This window comes from Microtus oregoni, unplaced genomic scaffold (assembly GCF_018167655.1).
Source record: "Microtus oregoni isolate MIOR12 unplaced genomic scaffold, Mior012 000026F_ref0000081, whole genome shotgun sequence".
NCBI classification, from domain to species: Eukaryota; Metazoa; Chordata; class Mammalia; order Rodentia; family Cricetidae; genus Microtus; species Microtus oregoni.
Genome location: NW_024543085.1, coordinates 3857817 through 3875222, shown reverse-complemented (window position 1 = coordinate 3875222; position 17406 = coordinate 3857817). Strand labels below are relative to the sequence as shown.

General features: G+C 41.9%; 1 protein-coding gene across 5 annotated transcripts in view; it reads right to left on the bottom strand.

Moving 5' to 3' along the window:
- The window catches only part of Dync1i1 (dynein cytoplasmic 1 intermediate chain 1), a 317505-nt gene that overhangs the window by 61046 nt on the left and 239053 nt on the right, over positions 1-17406 (bottom strand). For all 5 annotated transcript variants that reach the window (XM_041675567.1, XM_041675566.1, XM_041675568.1 and 2 more), the window contains one exon: positions 1402-1548. In XM_041675567.1, the coding sequence (XP_041531501.1) occupies positions 1402-1548 (147 nt within the window). The remainder of the gene's footprint in view (positions 1-1401; positions 1549-17406) is intronic.

Genomic DNA, 17406 nt, shown 5'->3' with positions numbered 1-17406 from the left:
AAGTCTTCCAATGAACTTCTGAGTTTGGAATGCCCCCAAAAGATTTTCGCTAAATCTCCGAACAGTTGGATTTATAATTTCTGAAAAATTGGAAGCATGTTCACAAATGCACCAGACATCCACAGAGAGCCAAGGAATGGTTTTGTGCTACTCGAGGGGACACCTGCACTGTACTGGTCTTCTCTTGGGCCACAATTTTCTGTTATTAGTTTGGAGAAATAGGGTAGGCGAGATCAATTTCCCAAGATTCCCAAGAACCAATTTTACCTGCATGCGTCTTTGGCCTCAATCAATCAAAATTAGGACTGACTTGGCATTTGCCATTTCCCATTGTCAAACTTAACAAGAGCTGGAGAATTCCCCTCCTCCTTGTCTCGGCTAAGTGACTAGCCACCCATTTTCTAAGCTGGAATGATCTTGCGGCCAGAAGATGACAGAACGCAGCAATAGCATTAAGGAAATTGGAAACAATGCCGGGGCTGTATCCTTGGGCATAATTTTGGCATTTCAGAGAAGGAACATCAGCTACCCTGAATATCAAGGTAGTGGCGATTGATGGAGACATGCCTGTCTCCTTGTCCCTCCTAACAATTGCTCTTCACACCTGTCATTCTCTTAAAGGAAATGACAGAGCAGTTGTCTTGTGAACACTATACTGAGCCTCTTCTACTAAATTATGGGTAATGGTTTTGAGATGTTGACTTTTAACCCTGGGGATTATACTGTCACTATAGACTTCACATTGAGACACTACGCATTCCAGAATTTAAAGTCATAGTACTCTTTCAAATTGCAAATGGAAAAAGAGTGTTGGCGAACGTCCCACACACCATCTCTAGGCGTGGTACTTTCTCTCGGTAGTCTATTTGGAAAAATATGTTTGCATCTCAAAATGCCGATGTGAAGAGGCTCTTTAGGTAGGTAGCTACAGGAGACCGTCTTCACTGACGGCTTTTGGAACATCAAAGGAGATCTTCCTAATTTCAAGAACTTGAAGATTATCAAGATTATTAGTACATTTCTTGAAAGTTAGTGCTTTTCCTAATGTGGCGCTGGCTGGCCTGAAGCTAAATATGTAGACCAGACTGGTCCAGATCTCATAGAGATCCATCTACCTGTGTCTCCTAAGAATAAGTCAATGCTTCTTTAACCCACTTTTTATTTTATTTTTTTTAAGAAAGATTCTTTCTCTGTAGACTGGCCTCAAAGTTGGAATTCTCTTCCCATTGCCTCTTTGGTGCTATGTTAATCTGACTTTACCTAGTATTCACTAAGTCACATTGTAGTTAGTTACGACTCAGTTTCTATAAGTCATGTCTAATTCAGCCACTGTTGTCCTATGAGCTGCTTCTTCTTCGGGATCTGTGTAGGTCACAGGAGTACGGTAGAAGCTTGACTTACCGTATGTGCAGCAGCTGACAAGGGCGTCCGCTGGACAGGGGTCCTTCGATGACTGCGATTGTCCCAGAGGACAATCTGGCCTGAATAGGTGCCACCCACCACCAAATTCGGATGAAAACGGGCAAAGCAGACGGACATCACCGAGGACTGTGGAAGGAAGGAGACACGGTGAGTGGTCCCTGAGCTGCTGCTGCTCTTCTGGATAGAAGCAATGCTTTATCAGACAACTTCAGCCTCTGCTAGAGGGCAGAAAGTAATGTTAATTTGACCTGTGAAATACACGGTAGGGCATTTTACACACTGACACAGGACTTCTGAGAGGTCAGCCAATGGCTTTCCCCCTTGAAATCTGAAATTTGAAGTCTTGGGTATGTTGTCAAATAGGCATAAAACCTATCTTAAATCCATCATTGTTTTGTGGTCTATGAAGTTTGCATTGTGGACAATTCCCATCTCTTGAATAAAATTGTGATAGAAATATTATTAATTCCCACTGAGGCCCCAACCAAGCAGTTCTTTCTGCTGAGCGCAGCTCAGAGGCAAAGTAATTCTAGCTTCAAGAATTTTAACACGTTTTTTTTTTCTTTTTCTTTTTTTGTTTTTGGCATAATGTAGCCTTCTAGGAAGTAGCCTGACCTCAGAAGGATCCAACCTGCTCCTCCCAAAGCTCCCTCACCTCCCATGGGCATTCTCCATGACCTTCTCCTGCCCACTTCAGACAACTCTTAATGTTATCCTTTGCCTATTTTAACAAGCAGTCAGAAAGGGCCTTCAATCCAAATTGACCATGCTCTGTCATAACATCACAGTGTGGCTTCTGAAATTCCACAAAAGACTACTTGGCCCTGAGTTCATGTGAAACAACGTAGCTGAGGCCCTCGAAGGCAAACAACTCCCACATCTGAGACGTTACTTTTCATCCCTGAGGTACTTTCCATATCGCGTTTACAAGCCGAGTGAGTGTTTCCAATAAACACACATCGCTCCTTCAGTTAAACGCGGTGAAAAGTTGCGCAGAACTTAACTATGTCTAAGGAAGGCAACATACCGAGAATATTGTAAATAAAGGCACAGCCCTAGCTGATGTGAGAGCTCTACTAATGGGAACGGAAGAAACTCAGGTTCAGATGAGCAGAGCTACTGCGAGTGGAGGCAGCGCCTTCGTGTGAAATAGAGAAAGGTGCCCTGGCATAGATGCCACCGTGAGGGCAGTCACATGCCTTGGCAAATGGAGAGGAGAGTGGGATTTGCTTATCTGCTGTGTCTCGAGTGTGCCATCCTCATGCAGGCTACAGCTTCTACATTAAAGGAGTAGCCATGATTGTGATACTGGATCCTATTAAACCTTAGGTGTGTGTGCGTAAGTGTGCATGTGCGCGTGTGTGTGTGCGTGTGTGTGTGCGTGCGTATGTGTGTGTGTGCGTGTGCATGTGTGTGTGCGTGTGCATGTGCGTGTGTGCGCGCGTGTGTGTGTGCGCGTGCGTGTGTGCGTGTGTGTGTGTGTGTGTGTGTGTGCAGCGGCTAAAGGTCCAGGGAAGATCAGTTGTAGTTAGAGAAAAAGCAGAAGACTTATAAAGTCTTCATGAAAGGGGGTGTACTAGACCTTGAAGTCTTTGTGGAAAACTGAGTAGGTACAAAAGAAAAGAAACACATTTCGGAGCGGCGAGGTGACAGGGTGGATTGAAGGTTGTTGAAGAACAGTCTGCTACCTGATTGGGCTGGAAGGGACCACGCGAGAAGCAGAGATTTTGAGCCAACAAGCATCAAAACACTCTAACTGATAAACGGAATAGTGATCAAGGAAAACTGTGACTTGTTGGTGACGGGAAAGCTAAACTCCTTCCTCCCCTTTCTCTCCTTCCTATCTCCCTTCCTCCCTTCCTCCCTCGACCCCTACCCCTGCCTCCCCTTCCTTCTTTCCTTACCTTTTCCCTTCTTACCAGCATCTTTCCTTCCTTCCTTTCTTTCTCCTCTCTGCCTCTCTCTCCCACTTCCCTTCCCACTGGTGTTTTGAGACAAGGCCTTTCTCACAATGCTGCCCTGGTTGTCCTGGAACTCACTGTGAAGATCAGACTGGCCTCGAACTCACAGAGATCTGTGTGTCTTTGCCTCACAGGAGCTGGGATTCAAGGTGTGTATCACCACATCGTGCACAAACGACCCGTTTCTTAATAAGAACAATAAATTAAAGTGGGTCTGTGTTCCTCACAAGACTCCCTAACCAGAAAGTGTCTCGGGCCCTCTGAAGGAGCAGAAAGAATGTAGACTGTTTTTCAATGTCAAGTTTTCCCAGTTTGAATGATTTTCAGTTTCAATTCCTTGAACACAATTCGACAGAGAACATGCCCATACCCCAATCTGGTTTTCATAAAGTCTAAGAATAACTCTCAATAATGATGCTGAATTAGAGAAAAAGAACATAATGCCGGTCAGCTTCTTGTTTTACACATCCCACAGAAACGACTCTTAGTTTTCAATTGATGAAATTCTTATGTTCCTTGAGCTGTGTTGGAAACTTGAAAAAACGAAAAAGCTTCAGCGAGTCTTAAAATCATCCAGGTGGTATGGCCAATTGAATTTACCAAAGCCCAAATCAATATGGATAAAGGAATGTCATTCAGTTGGAAAAACCTGGAATTCAACCACTTGATTGCTTCCCTGTTTTAGTTAAGTTCCAGCAAATTCTTCTGCAAGTCTCACAACGGAGACTTGCTGGAATGAACTGGAGGAGAGCAAACAGTAAGAGGTATTTCTGAAACTCACAGACAGAGCTAACAATACATTAGAATCCACCCCATGGGCTGGAGCTACCTACTTGTCCATTCATTCACTGGCTCCATCTTCATTCATTCATTCATTCATTCATTCATTCATTCATTCATCAGACACTTAGCACTGAGATCTGTTAAATCATTTCAGAACGTTCCCAGCATCATCAGGCCCTGCCTGGGATGCAGAGTTCTATTTACTTCAGTAAACCATCAAATGCATGTTGCACAAGAGTAACCCCACGCTGCGGTATGGTTACAATCACCACAACTAACTTGGTTTTTCTGGAAAACAATTTTTATGACATTATTAAAAGGAATAAAAGAGACCTAAACAGAGAACTCTCAACAGAGGAATTTAAACTGGCTGAAAGACACTTAAGAAAATGTTCAACATCCTTAGTCATCAGAGAAATGTAAATCGAAACAACTCTGAGATTCCATCTTACACCTGTAAGAATGGCCAAGATCAAAAACACTGATGACAACTTATGCTGGAGAGGTTGTGGGGAAAAGGAAACACTCCTGAATTGCTGGTGGGAGTACAAGCTGATACAACCCCCTTGGATGTCAGTGTGGTGATTTCTCAGAAAATTAAGACACAACCTTCCTCAAGACCCAGTAATACCACTTTTGGGTCTATATTCAAAGGATGCTCAACCATACCACAAGGACATGTGCTCAACTATGTTCATAGCAGCGCTTGTCATAGCCAGAACCTGGAAACAGCCGAAATGCCCCTCAAACAAAGAATGGATAAGGAAAATGTGATACATTTAACAATGGAGTACTACACAGAATTAAAAATAATGACATCTTGAAATTTTCAGGAAAATGGATGGAGCTAGGAAAACATCATATTGGGTGAGGTAACCCAGATACAGAAAGACAATTATCACATCTACTCACTCATAAGTGGTTTTAAAAATAAAGCAAAGAAAACCAGCCTGCAAACCACAATCCCAGAGAACCTAGAAAACAATGAGGACCCTAAGAGAAATTTTCATAGATCTAATCTACCTGGGAAGTAGAAAAAGACAAGATCTCCTGAGTAAACCGGGGGAGGAGAGAGGGTTGAAAGGGAGGGAAGAGGTAGGGAAGGGAGCAGAGAAAAATATATAGCTTAATAAAATCAATAAAAAAATGAATAAAAGTCCATATTCTCATTTTATCTGGAATTTAGAAAATGAAGTATAGTTAGGCTCATCAATTTTACTTGTCTTCCACACACCGCATCAACCACAGCCTCACATAACTGCACATACTATAAACATTCCCTCTCCCACTTCTATCCATATGAGCTAGGTTTGTGCATACACAGTTTAGCAGACAGCTCCAGGGTGTGCCACACTCGCTATGCTATTACCATTCATATGGAAACACCGAGGCAGTGTGGTCTTAACAGCCTACATGTAAAGTTTAGCTAGAATTTGGTCATTTCTTAAGCAGTTCTTAAGACCAGTGTCAGAGGCAATGGTGGCAAACATTTGCATGATTGTCTTAAATTTTTAAAACTTTTCATCCAAAGCATAGATGCCTTTAGACCCACCACTGACGCTGGCAGTCAGAGTTCTTCAGATTTGGGGAATTTTGCATGGAGCAGGCTCAGAGGGGGGTCTGGGAACCTTCTGAATCCCCCTGCTGCTCGTACAGCTACTGACGTCATTGCTGTTGCTGCCTGACTGTCATGGAATTTACTAACTGCCAGTGGAAAGCTCATAGGGCGCTATCATCCACCCACTTACAGCTGTCTGGTAAAAAGGAGAAAAATGCATCTCAGGAAAAGTGGTTGACATGTCTAAAAAAAGAAGACGGGTTATTAGTAATTTTTTTTTTGCTGTCCTCATTTTTAGCAGCATATTTTCCAAAGACAATTATCTTGGAAAGTATTTTATTAATATTAATGTTGGTTTAAAGTTTGCCACTTTCCTAGGCATTAGGGTTGTATGTTAACTCAGTTACTCAACATTGTAATAAGGCATTATTAAACTAAGATTAGGAAAACTTAGGTAAAAAAAATTAATTGGAATCAGGATGTTTTCTTTTTTTTTTTCTCTTTATCTTTCTGGGCTCTATCAAGATACAGTGGCCCAACCTAGTATTGCTTGCTTGTAATCCCAGTCCTTGGGAAACAGAGGTACGAGAGTCAGGAGTTTAGGGCCAACCTGGGCTACATAGTTAGAGCTGATCATGAACAAGAAATCAAACACATGTGTGTAAAGACATTCTTACATTTAAAATTTTTAGTTACTGTGTTTTCTTCTTTAAAGTGTTAGGTACTTTATTTTGAAAAACTACGGATAGCCTGACCAATTCTAACAGTCTAGTCCTGTGAGAGCGGGATTCACATGGGGTTGGTGAGAATTTTTGGACAATGTTAACTGTTTCATCAAAGTTAATGTTCCTGACACTCCAGTTGAACTCTGTTTTCACAAAGCTCGTGATTTCATTGATGTGGCCATGTTGTTGGTCAAATCAGAGGCCTAGAAATATGATAAGCCTATATGTTAAACGCTTGATGTAAAACTGGTGACCCTAAATCTATTCCACACAGAGGCGGGGTGCTACGGGGGGATGTGCTTCCTCACAGCACACGGAGCACAGTTCCCCCAGATCAGGTCAGGGACCATCCCAACACTGTGTGAGGGGCAAGTCACCTCCACTGGCGAGTGTTGGTATCTTCCACAGCTACGCTTGCCCTGAGACTGTTGAAGATACGTCTTACTCTTCAACCTTGGGCAGATTGCCTAGTTATAGCCATCTCTCCAAATCAGCCTCCCCATCACCCATATTGTCACATGTCCCCAAATGGACGTCCTATTAGACAAGGCCACACATCCATATCCTCTGTCTCAAGAGAACTCAGTTTGTTTTGCCCCCTCACGGAGGAATTCCAAAGGGGGGAGACTCTACTCTGGGTGTCGCCCTTCACTCACGGCACGCCACTGCCTGCAGTTCAGTCAGCCCGAAGTCCTCTTTAAGTGGTTGTGGAGGCTGTTTTACATTTTGTAGAGTTAATCTAGGCCAGCTTAGGGATCAGGCTCCCCCTTAACCACAGACCCATATACCGAGGGTGAACAGCCCTTGGTCACTGCTGTCTGGGAAGCTTGCCCTCTAGGTTCACATTTGATCTCGTTCCCTGTGTCCTTCTGTGGGTGGCACTCTGCCCACTCTGTAGCCACTATGCCTGGGTGGGAGGGATAGGGGGTCCTGCGTTCAAAAGCCTCTCCTATTTCAAGTACCATCTCTTCTGGGGGAGAGGTCGGTCCCCAGGGATGGAATGGCCATATTGTTGCCAGATGCTGTCTAATGGTGGCTGACATTTTATTTGCCTTAAAGTAAATGCTTAACTGTCAGAAGGCCCGAGGCAGACAGATCAGATCCATCTGCTTCCCACTGAACTACTATGTGTTTCTGAAAGGACACACAAAACACATACAGATACGTCTCTTTTGTTAATGGAAACACATGTAATTGGAGAAGGTTGCTACCAAAGGCTCATGTGTGGAAGGTGTGAAGCTGATGAAGCCTGCAGGAGACAGGAGCTGACACTCCCATGGAGCTGGAGGGCGAGGACCCTCTTCTCCCGCTCATGTCCTCCCTCGCTCTCTCACAGTTGGTGCTGGCATGTGCACCCCATTCTCCCTCAGAGCAGTGACCATGCACACAAAGCTGTTAGCTGCCTGGTGCGGGACCTCTTCGGCAGGGATCGAGTTAGCTGGCCAGTTACCTCTCACCATAGTTTGCACTCAAAGGTGAAAGCAGCTGATTCTAAAATGTGATTTCTTCCAAAGTTGGAAGCCAACCATCCCAACAAGCTGCTTTAGAATCTGTGGAATTGGCAAGCCCTTCTTTCACTAGTGAGACCCTAGGGTGTACCCAGTAGGGCTATGCACCGACAACACAAAGGGCAGGAGGCATCTGCACGCATCGAGTAGTGGAGAAACCAGAATGTTCGCTAAGCTGCTAGTGGGGATGCAGTGGTACAGCTGCTTTGCAAACTGTTCTAGTGGCTCCTCGGAAGACTGAACTCTTGTCATATGACCCAGCAATTGCTTACTCCCATGTCAATGTCCGAGAGCACCAAATACAGAGGTTTACATGAAAACCTACGCACTAATGTTTGTAACAGCATTGCCACAACTTTCTAAAGGCAGAAAGAACTGAAATGCCCGTCCACCGAGGAGGATGCATGTAATATGTGACAAGTCCTTGTGAATGTTGTCAGCAATGAAAGGGCATGAAACACTGTGTGAGAACTGAGAGGATTACTGATGTAAGAACCAAGCCAAACAAGTCACACAAGGGTAAGTGATAGCCACACATCTTTGGAAATTTCCTAAGAAGGCAAGGAGCTGGAGATGATAAATGGGGATGTATGGTACATTAGCCAAGGTTTACTCCAAGAGCAGAACTAATGGGATAAATGTATATGTGTGTGCACATGTGCATAAATATACATATGTATATATGCGTGTGTGTGTATGTATTTATTAAGTCACTTTAAAAAGAGTAGCAACAGCTAAAATCATGTCTATGAGGCTGAGAACCTAGTAGTTAACTCAGCCCTTAAAGTTGTATGCCTCTGAAATCCGAGTACTCCCGCTGCAACTGTCTCTCACTTGGAGGGTGTGTGTGACAACCAACAGTTACCCAGTGCACAAGCTGGGGTGCCCCAGTAGTCCCAATCCGGCCCTGTAAGCCTGGAGGTTTGCTGGACAGCAGGGGTGCTGTAGTCCATGATGGAAGACTGGAAACTGGTTGTGCTGTCAGTGAAGGTGGCATCATCATCATCACCATCATTGTCATTATCATCATCACCATCATCATTACCAACAGCAGCAGCATCAATGGGGCAAACCAATCAACTCCTGGCAAGAGGCAAGGCCGAGAAGCAAAAGACAAGATGATCTTCCTTCTGCTCCACTGTTTTCATCTGGGCTGCTAACCAGGCGCCGCTGCCTACAGGTGGAATGGATCTTCCTGCATCTGCCAAGGTGGTGGGGATAGTTCTTCAGGTGAAGCTTCCTAGTAATTTGTAGCGAGTTGAACCCCAAACCAATTGTGATGTATGTATGTGAAATATGAATCATTTTAAAAGAGAGCGGATGTGTTTAGAAATTTGTGGACTTACCGGCCTTCTTATTCCGGGGGAAAAAAACAACTCGATCGCTGTGATTGCTTTTTGTTCAGGTAATTATTTCTGAGCATCACCTCCGGTGTCCACACCCAAAAAGGCTCTGATATGGAAGGATTCGCAGATTTCTAGGTCCCATATCTAGAGCACACATGTGCGTGGGTACACAGTATACAGAAGCCAGAGGTTAGCAATATTTTCTCCTGCTTATTGTTTTGAGACATAATCTCCTGACCTGGAGCTCACTGATTAATGGGCTTGGACAGCCTCTCCAGTCTCTGCCTGCAGGGTGCTGGGGTTGCAGACACACACCCTTGTATCAGGGGTGTGTATAGTTGCTGGGGATTTAACTCACGACTTCAAGCATGTTCAGCAGGCACTTTACCAACTGAGCAATTTCCAGACCTTATTTTTTTGACACATCTTTAAAATTATTTATTTAGAAAAAAATGACAGAGGCTAGACTGATGGTCCAGTGGTTATGAGCACAGGCTGACCTTCCAGAAGACCTGGGTTCAGTTCTCAGCACCCAAATGGCACTCACAACTGTCTGTAACTCCAGTTCCAGGTGATATGGCACCTTTACACAGATACATGCAGGTAAAACACTAATGCACATAAAAACAAATGAACCCTAAAAAAATAAAAGTAAAAAAAAAGAGGTAAAACTTTTTGGATATAAGACTTATTGTCCTAACAATTTGGCCGCACACAGTCCCGTGTTTCTGAATATACTCACAGTCCTGTGCCGCCTGTGGCAGCTTTCCCTCCTGCCAGTTAAAGCTATGTTCCCATTCAATACTGATTGTTCTTTTTTTCTCTTCCTTTAACCTCAGGGAACCATCCTGCTACTCTCTGGCTCTAAATATTGGATATCAGTGGAATCAACTGTGACATATTTGTCTTATTTCTATTAGCATGACATTCCTTGGTTACCAAATGGTAGCATATATAAAATTTCCTTTTTTTAAAAAAATGCCTAATAATGATCCATTGTCCTTATTCATCACATCTGGTTTGTTAATTTGGCTATCTTATCAAACTTGGGTCACTTTTTCTGTTCAGGTTTTGTGAGTAATGCTGCCATGAAGATATATCTCTTTGGGGTATGCTTTTGATTCTTTTGGGTATATATTCATAAATAGAATAGTAGGGTCATATTGAAGTTCTATTTGTACTTTTTTTTCTGGAACCACCATATTTTTTAAAATACTTTTTATCACTTACCATTCTATAATAAAATACATGATTTCTACTAATTTCATTTCTTCTCTGATTTTTTTGTTTTCAATAGTAATCACCACAATATTGGTTGAGAGCTATGTAAACATTAATCTTTATTTATGTACTTTTGAGATATTGCTATGTAACACATGCTGCCTCTAACTTGCTATCCTCAGCCTCCCAAGTACTGAGATTACAGGTGGATCTCAGTATGTTGAACTTAGTAATTTTCAGTTGATAAGGGAGCATGATAGTTCTTACCTTGAAGACACAAAGGACATTTTCTTTGCCCTCCCCAAGTTTCTGGGCAATAAGAGTTCACTGTCCCGCTTCAGAGACATTTATAAACAATATGCCTCACATATAGTTAGGAATGACTAGACTCAATCTGAAGAAATATCTGCAAACAAAATAAAAATCCAGAGGTCTCCTCATTTTGGCTAATGGATCCTTCTCTCAATCTTAACCACAATCCTTGGTCCAGTCTTGGTGACTTAAATATTTTATCAGTATTTGTTTTATAGCTTAAGTCTTTTGAATTCTTATTCTTGACAACTAGACCTCACATCATGGTGCAGGAGCTCCTTCCACTCCTTCAGCCAATAGCTTTTAAGATACCAGCCCACTTGCTTTAAAAAGCAGCAGTAGCCCTTCTCTCTCTCTCTCTCTCTCTCTCTCTCTCTCTCTCTCTCTCTCTCTCTTGCTTGCTTCCGGCCCCACTTCCGGCTACCAGACTCTGTTCCTGGTCTTGCAGAGGGCTGTTGTCTAGGACAGTGATCTGTAAGTTTTCCCCTTAAATAAATAACCCTCTTATTAATCATAATTCCAAACTGGTGTGGGATTGTTTTGTGACTTATATCAGAAGTATATTCTACTGAAATTTTATGTCATTTTACATCTAATTATTGACTATTTGTCATGTACAGGTCCAATCAAGTTATTTTCTAAGTCAGTGTTACTCCAAATTTGCACGTATTTCACCATCAAGCAGAGAACTTGAAAAAATAATTTCCTATACTTAGGCCACATCCTGTACTCAGCATAAGTTTTTAAACATTTTTATTGAGCTCTACATTTTTTTTTCTGATCCCCTCCCCTTCAACCCCCTCCCAGGGTGCCCATGCTCCCAATTTACTCAGGAGATCTTGTCTTTTTCTACTTCCCATGTAGATTAGATCTATAGAGATATGTCTCTCTTATGGTCCTTATTGTTGTCTAAGTTCTCTGGGATTGTGAATTGTTGGCTGGTTTTCTTTGCTTTATGTTTAAAATCCACTTATAAGTGAGTACATGTGATAATTGTCTTTCTGTATCTGGGTTACCTCACTCAATATGATGTTTTCTAGTTCTATCCATTTGCCTGCAAATTTCAAGATGTCATTATTTTTTTCTGCTGTGTAGTACTCCATTGTGTAAATGTACCACATTTTCCTTATCCATTCTTTGGTAGAGGGACATTTAGGTTGTTTCCAGATTCTGGCTATGACAAACAAGGCTGTTGAACATAGTTGAGCACATGTCCTTGTGGCACGATTAAGCATCCTTTGGATATATACCCAAAAGTGGTATTGCTGGGTCTTGAGGAAGTTGTTTCCTAATTTTCTGAGAAATCACCACACTGACATCCAAAGGGGTTGTACCAGCTTGCATTCCCACCAGCAATGCAGGAATGTTCCCTTTACCCCACAACCTCTCCAGCATAAGTTGTTAACAGTGTTTTTGATCTTGGCCATTCTTACAGTTGTTAAGATGGAATCTCAGAGTTGTTTTGGTTTGCATTTCTTTGATAGCTAATGATGTTGTGCGTTTCCTTAAGTGTCTTTCAGTCATTTTATATTTCTCTGTTGAGAGTTATCTGTTTAGGTCTGTAATTCGTTTTTTTATTGGATTATTTCTTCTTTTGATGACCAATTTTTTAAGTTCTTTGTATATTTTGGAGATCAGACCTCTGTCTGATGTGGGGTTAGTGAAGAACTTTTCCCATTCTGTAGGCTGTAGTTTTGTTTTGTTGACTGTGCCCTTTGCTTTACAGAAGCTTAGCAACAATATTTTTAAGAAGTCTGGTGTGTAGTCAAAAGTGAAGAGTGTTACTTTTAATCAATATATTTACATACATTTGAATATTAGATATTTAATTAGATATATTGGAGAACTCCAATATATCACTGACTATGAGAAAAGGTTGTGGAGATGTTGGTCATGTAGCCAAAGGACACACAATTTCAGTGAGATAGAAGGAATAAGGGAAATATTTGTACATCATCATGGCTATCGTTAGTAACATATGTGAGAACAGCTAGAGTATATGTGTTCTTACTATACACACACACGCAAAGTGAGTGCATGAAGGGATGCATGTTAGATAGCTTGATTCTGTCACTACATATTGCACTGATGTATCAGCACATTGTGTTCTAGACCACAATCAATTTTTTGTTAGTTAAAACAAGTAAGTAAGCAAACAAACAAATACATACAGATGCCTGTCCAGGCTTGGATCTACCAAACTAGTGGGAGAGACCTGGTGATCCATGTATGTAACAAGTACCCATTGTTTCTACCAGAGAGACATTTGAGACACACAGTTCTGAAGTGAATACTTCAGTAGAGTGTGACCCAGCATTCTTGTAGAGGTGACTGTTCTTTTGTAAAATGTAGGCCAGTGCCTATGGTATTTCCTTTATGGGAACACACACCATTTTAAATCTCTACGATCAGATACATTCCACTGAGACAGCACCACCACTTCATTTCCTTCAGTGTTGTTAACTTTTATGTCCCTCTTCGCTTCACTTCTTGTCTGTAATGATTCGGTTCTTAGACCTTGAAAAATGACTATATCGTCATGCCTAATGTCTTTGGCATGGCTATCCATGAAGACAGGGACATGCTAAGTTTTCTTGTTCATTGTTAAGCAAGCTCATGAACATTCCCATCACCATATATGACATTGTTTGGTTTGGGGGCATCCTGAGACTTTAAGAAGTTAAGTTTAGCCAGGCGGTGGTGGTGCACGCCTTTAATGCCAGCACTTGGAAGGCAGAGATAGGTGGATCTCTGTGAGTTCGAGGCCAGCCTGGTCTACAAGAGCTAGTTCTAGGACAGGAACCAAAAGCTACGGAGAAACCCTGTCTTGAAAATCAAAAAAAAAAAAAAAAAAAGAAGTTATGTTTAAACAGATCTCAGACATAACTGTATTGGTCCTGTTAGGTGGTTATTTCATCATTGTATTTGCAGATAAGAAAACTTAGGCTCAGGGAAGTACAGCCACTGACCTACAATCAAACAGAAAGTGACAAAGTTCAGACTGGAACTTGAGCCTGGGAGCGTCAAAGCTAGAACATAAGAATGATTGTCTGAATTTAATGCCAGTACCTTTATTTCTGGGGCGCACCATCTCTTTTCCCATGAGCCACACTTCTGATGTCCTCACTTCCATGGAACTGAGATCACACTGAATCTTATGCCTCTGTACAAGGCAGAGAGGGGACTGCTGGGCCCCCTGCCTACTACAGTGACCTTGGCAGTGATCCCTGGACCCCTTTACAGCTTGGTTTCTGCTGAGCCTATCAAGATTGCAGCCTGCCTCACTCAGCTCCCAGCCTACGTGCTGTGACAGGTGACAACTGAGGCAATTAGTACCAATCGGGGTGATATTTACCATGAGGTGGGTATTCCTGCTGAGAGCTGATTGAGGCCAATTAGTCTTTTCATGAGGGTCTACTGAACAGTTTGTCACCGCTGGGACACCCATAGGGCCACTCCTGACAGTCTCGGTGTTTATTGCCACTGCTTTGGGAGAGCGTTTTTTGTTTTTGTCTTGTCACTGTGCAACTTAATCAAAAGCACCATTAAAATCCCAAAAAGTCTTTGTGAGTATGTCTATCCTCTCAAACTAGAGGAATTATTATTACGGAACAAAACAAAACAAAACAACAGTGCCCCTGTGGAATTTAGCTAACAAAGGAGTATTCTCATTTTGAAGTTTCCACACAGGAGCTGGGGAAACACCCTTCTGAACTCAAGAAACATGAAGCAAAGTTCATATATCTTTTAACTTTGCAATAGGCTAATTGGGAGACAGAATCATCTTAAGCAAAATGGCTACTTTTTGGAGGTTAAAAAAATGATGGGTTATGCTTTAAAAAGTTTAAAAGTTTATTCATTAAGTAGGAACAAAAGATTTGAGGGGCATGTACCCAGAGAGTTTTGTTGAGACACACATCAAAAAGTCAAGGTTAAAAGGCATACACACACACACACACACACACACACACACGCACGCACGCACGCACGCAGTCTCGACATTCTTGCTAAAGTCTAGCGAGCAGCAGAGCCAGCAGCAAGCTGGCGACAATGTAGTCATTCTTAGAAGTAACAGCCTCTGCCATCCACCACACGATGCGTCAGAATTTAGCTCATGTGAGGTGTCATCCTGTCACTGAGCTGCTTTTTGTCATAGGGCAGAACGGTTGTAAGATTTCCAGTTTCTGGTTGTAAGGGTCAAATCTGTTTCCATTTCAAAGTCAGTCTGCAGAAGAAAAAGCGGTTTTTGTCTCTGCTATTCAACCCCCACAGTCAGTAGTCAGAGCAACTTTTAAAACATGAGTTTTAAATAATAGGTTTATTTAGGAAAGTTGTGCAGTCAGTTTCCATAAACACCATGCCAATGTCCTGTTGTGACCCCCTGTTGTCACTATTCTAGCAGGGCATTTGCCACAGCCGTGGAGCCCATACTTATATTCCTACTGACTAAAGCCCACACTTCATCCAAATGTCCTTGGCTTTTACATCCACTCCCTTGTGTGTGTTCTAGGATCCCAACCAGGAGTCCACAGTACTCTTGACCCCCATGTCTCTCTAGGTCTTTCCAAGTTGTGAAAGCTCTTGAAATTTCCATTGCTTTTGATACTCCCAACTGGTTTTGAGAAGTGCTTTGTAGCTATCTCTTAATTTGGGTTTATTTATTTATTTTTTAATTTTGAGTATATAATGAGTCAAACAGATCTTTTGAGATCTTCTACACTAAAACAAGAAAAGAGAGCCAAAAATTTCAATACTAAACTCAAAATGAATGTCTAAATCTTTTTTAATTAAAAAAATATAATGTATATATTTGGCGTGTGTTGGCACTCATCCCTTTTTGAGTATCAACTAGAGAAAACAGAATATTCTACGCACAAAAAAGGAAGAGCTCTGATCAACAAGAAGCATGCAGGCGTGCTAACTTCAGTGCTTGTTCATATATGAAGGATTAAGAAGAGAAGAGGAGGGGAGAATTCTGCATGTCACCAGTTTTGTGTCTTCAGAAACTCTTGGGGTTTTCTAGAATGGCTTGCTCAGCCACATGAAAGCCATGCTAAGGGGTTTAGCCACACAGTTTCTCTAAATCTAGGGCTGGGACCACTCCACTTTTCCCAACCAACTCCACTTTTTCCAACTTCCTTGAAGTGCAGCCAGAAATTAAATTGATTTTTATTGAAAAAGTGCTCAGTCCTCGGCAAAGGGGCAAACACAGCATTCATAAATATGGCATTGTCCCTCTCCCCAGCCTTGACAGAGCAGGCACATATAAAGACTCAACTCAGATCATTGCTGCTTTCCTGCACTTTAGGTACAGAATCCCAAAGAAGACTGAGTCCAGTTATCAGTTCTCCTTCTCTTTCCTTTCTATCCCCCATTCCTTTCCCTTCTTCTTCTTCCCTCTCTTCTCTTCCCTTTCTCCTGTTTTCAAGAACAATCATAAACAGGCTAATTGTATAAAAAAGAGGAAGAAAATATCACCTCCATATGCCATGCAACAACCAGTCATTAGTAAACTAAATTTCCACTTGGAAGATTCACCCAAAGTGTCACAGGCTATTTCACATTAGATCATCATTACCAAGCCACTTAGGTCAAAAATTATAGGGGAAGCAACAAGGGAAAAAGCAAAAGAAGAATCATAAAGTATCCAGCTGCATGGCTGGTCCGGCTTACTGTGGTGGCTTTGCTGGCTATGGCAGTTCTTGGAATAAATGGAATAAATTTAAACTTTGTAAGAAATCGGAATTGTCCATTGAGAACAGGTCTTTCCTCACCGTGAAAATGGTTGACTCATGTAGACCCCGAATAAGCAAATGGGAAGGAGAGTCCTGCGTCTAACACAGTGAGACACTCTGAGGTGGGCAGATTTGTGTGAATCCACCCTTGAAAATAGTTAAATACGTTTTTTTTTTCTGAATGAAGATGAATCATGTGACTGACTTTGATCTTTAATGTTTCATATAAGATCCAAAGACTGTGAGATGAGCCGTAATTTCTCCTCGAGGGCTCCTTTCTCAGCTCAGGTAACCCCCACTTAACACAACATTTATGTACGGTAAAGAAGACTAGAAGATAAGCAGGGATCCAATTGCCCTGAGTTCAGCACGAGCTAGCTTTAAAAAGAAAAGACCCAATAGTAAACAACCAAGAGGAAAGCTATAGTGACCAGGCATTTCTTTAAACAACTATGGGAGGAGAAGAAGAGATTGCCTTTGGGGGGGATAATAGAATTCTTGTGAGGCCTTTTGGGGGGAGGAAGAGGAGGACCAATGAGAGAAGCAAGGGGATTGGAGGAGAACAGTGAGCGAAGGGAATTAATATAAACAAAGCACAATGATATTTATATATGACAATGCCATAAAGAAACTCATCACTTTCTATGCCATCTTAAAAATTAAAAGAATAGATGCAATTAACAAAATACCTTTAGAATTATCTAATTAAATTGATATCTCCTTGGGGGACATTTTCTTAGGACCCATAAATTAAAGGGCATTTAGACAGATTGTGAAGAGCCCAGTTCCAGAAGAAGCTTGAAGCTCTATGAAAGACCAGGTAGAGCTCAGTCAT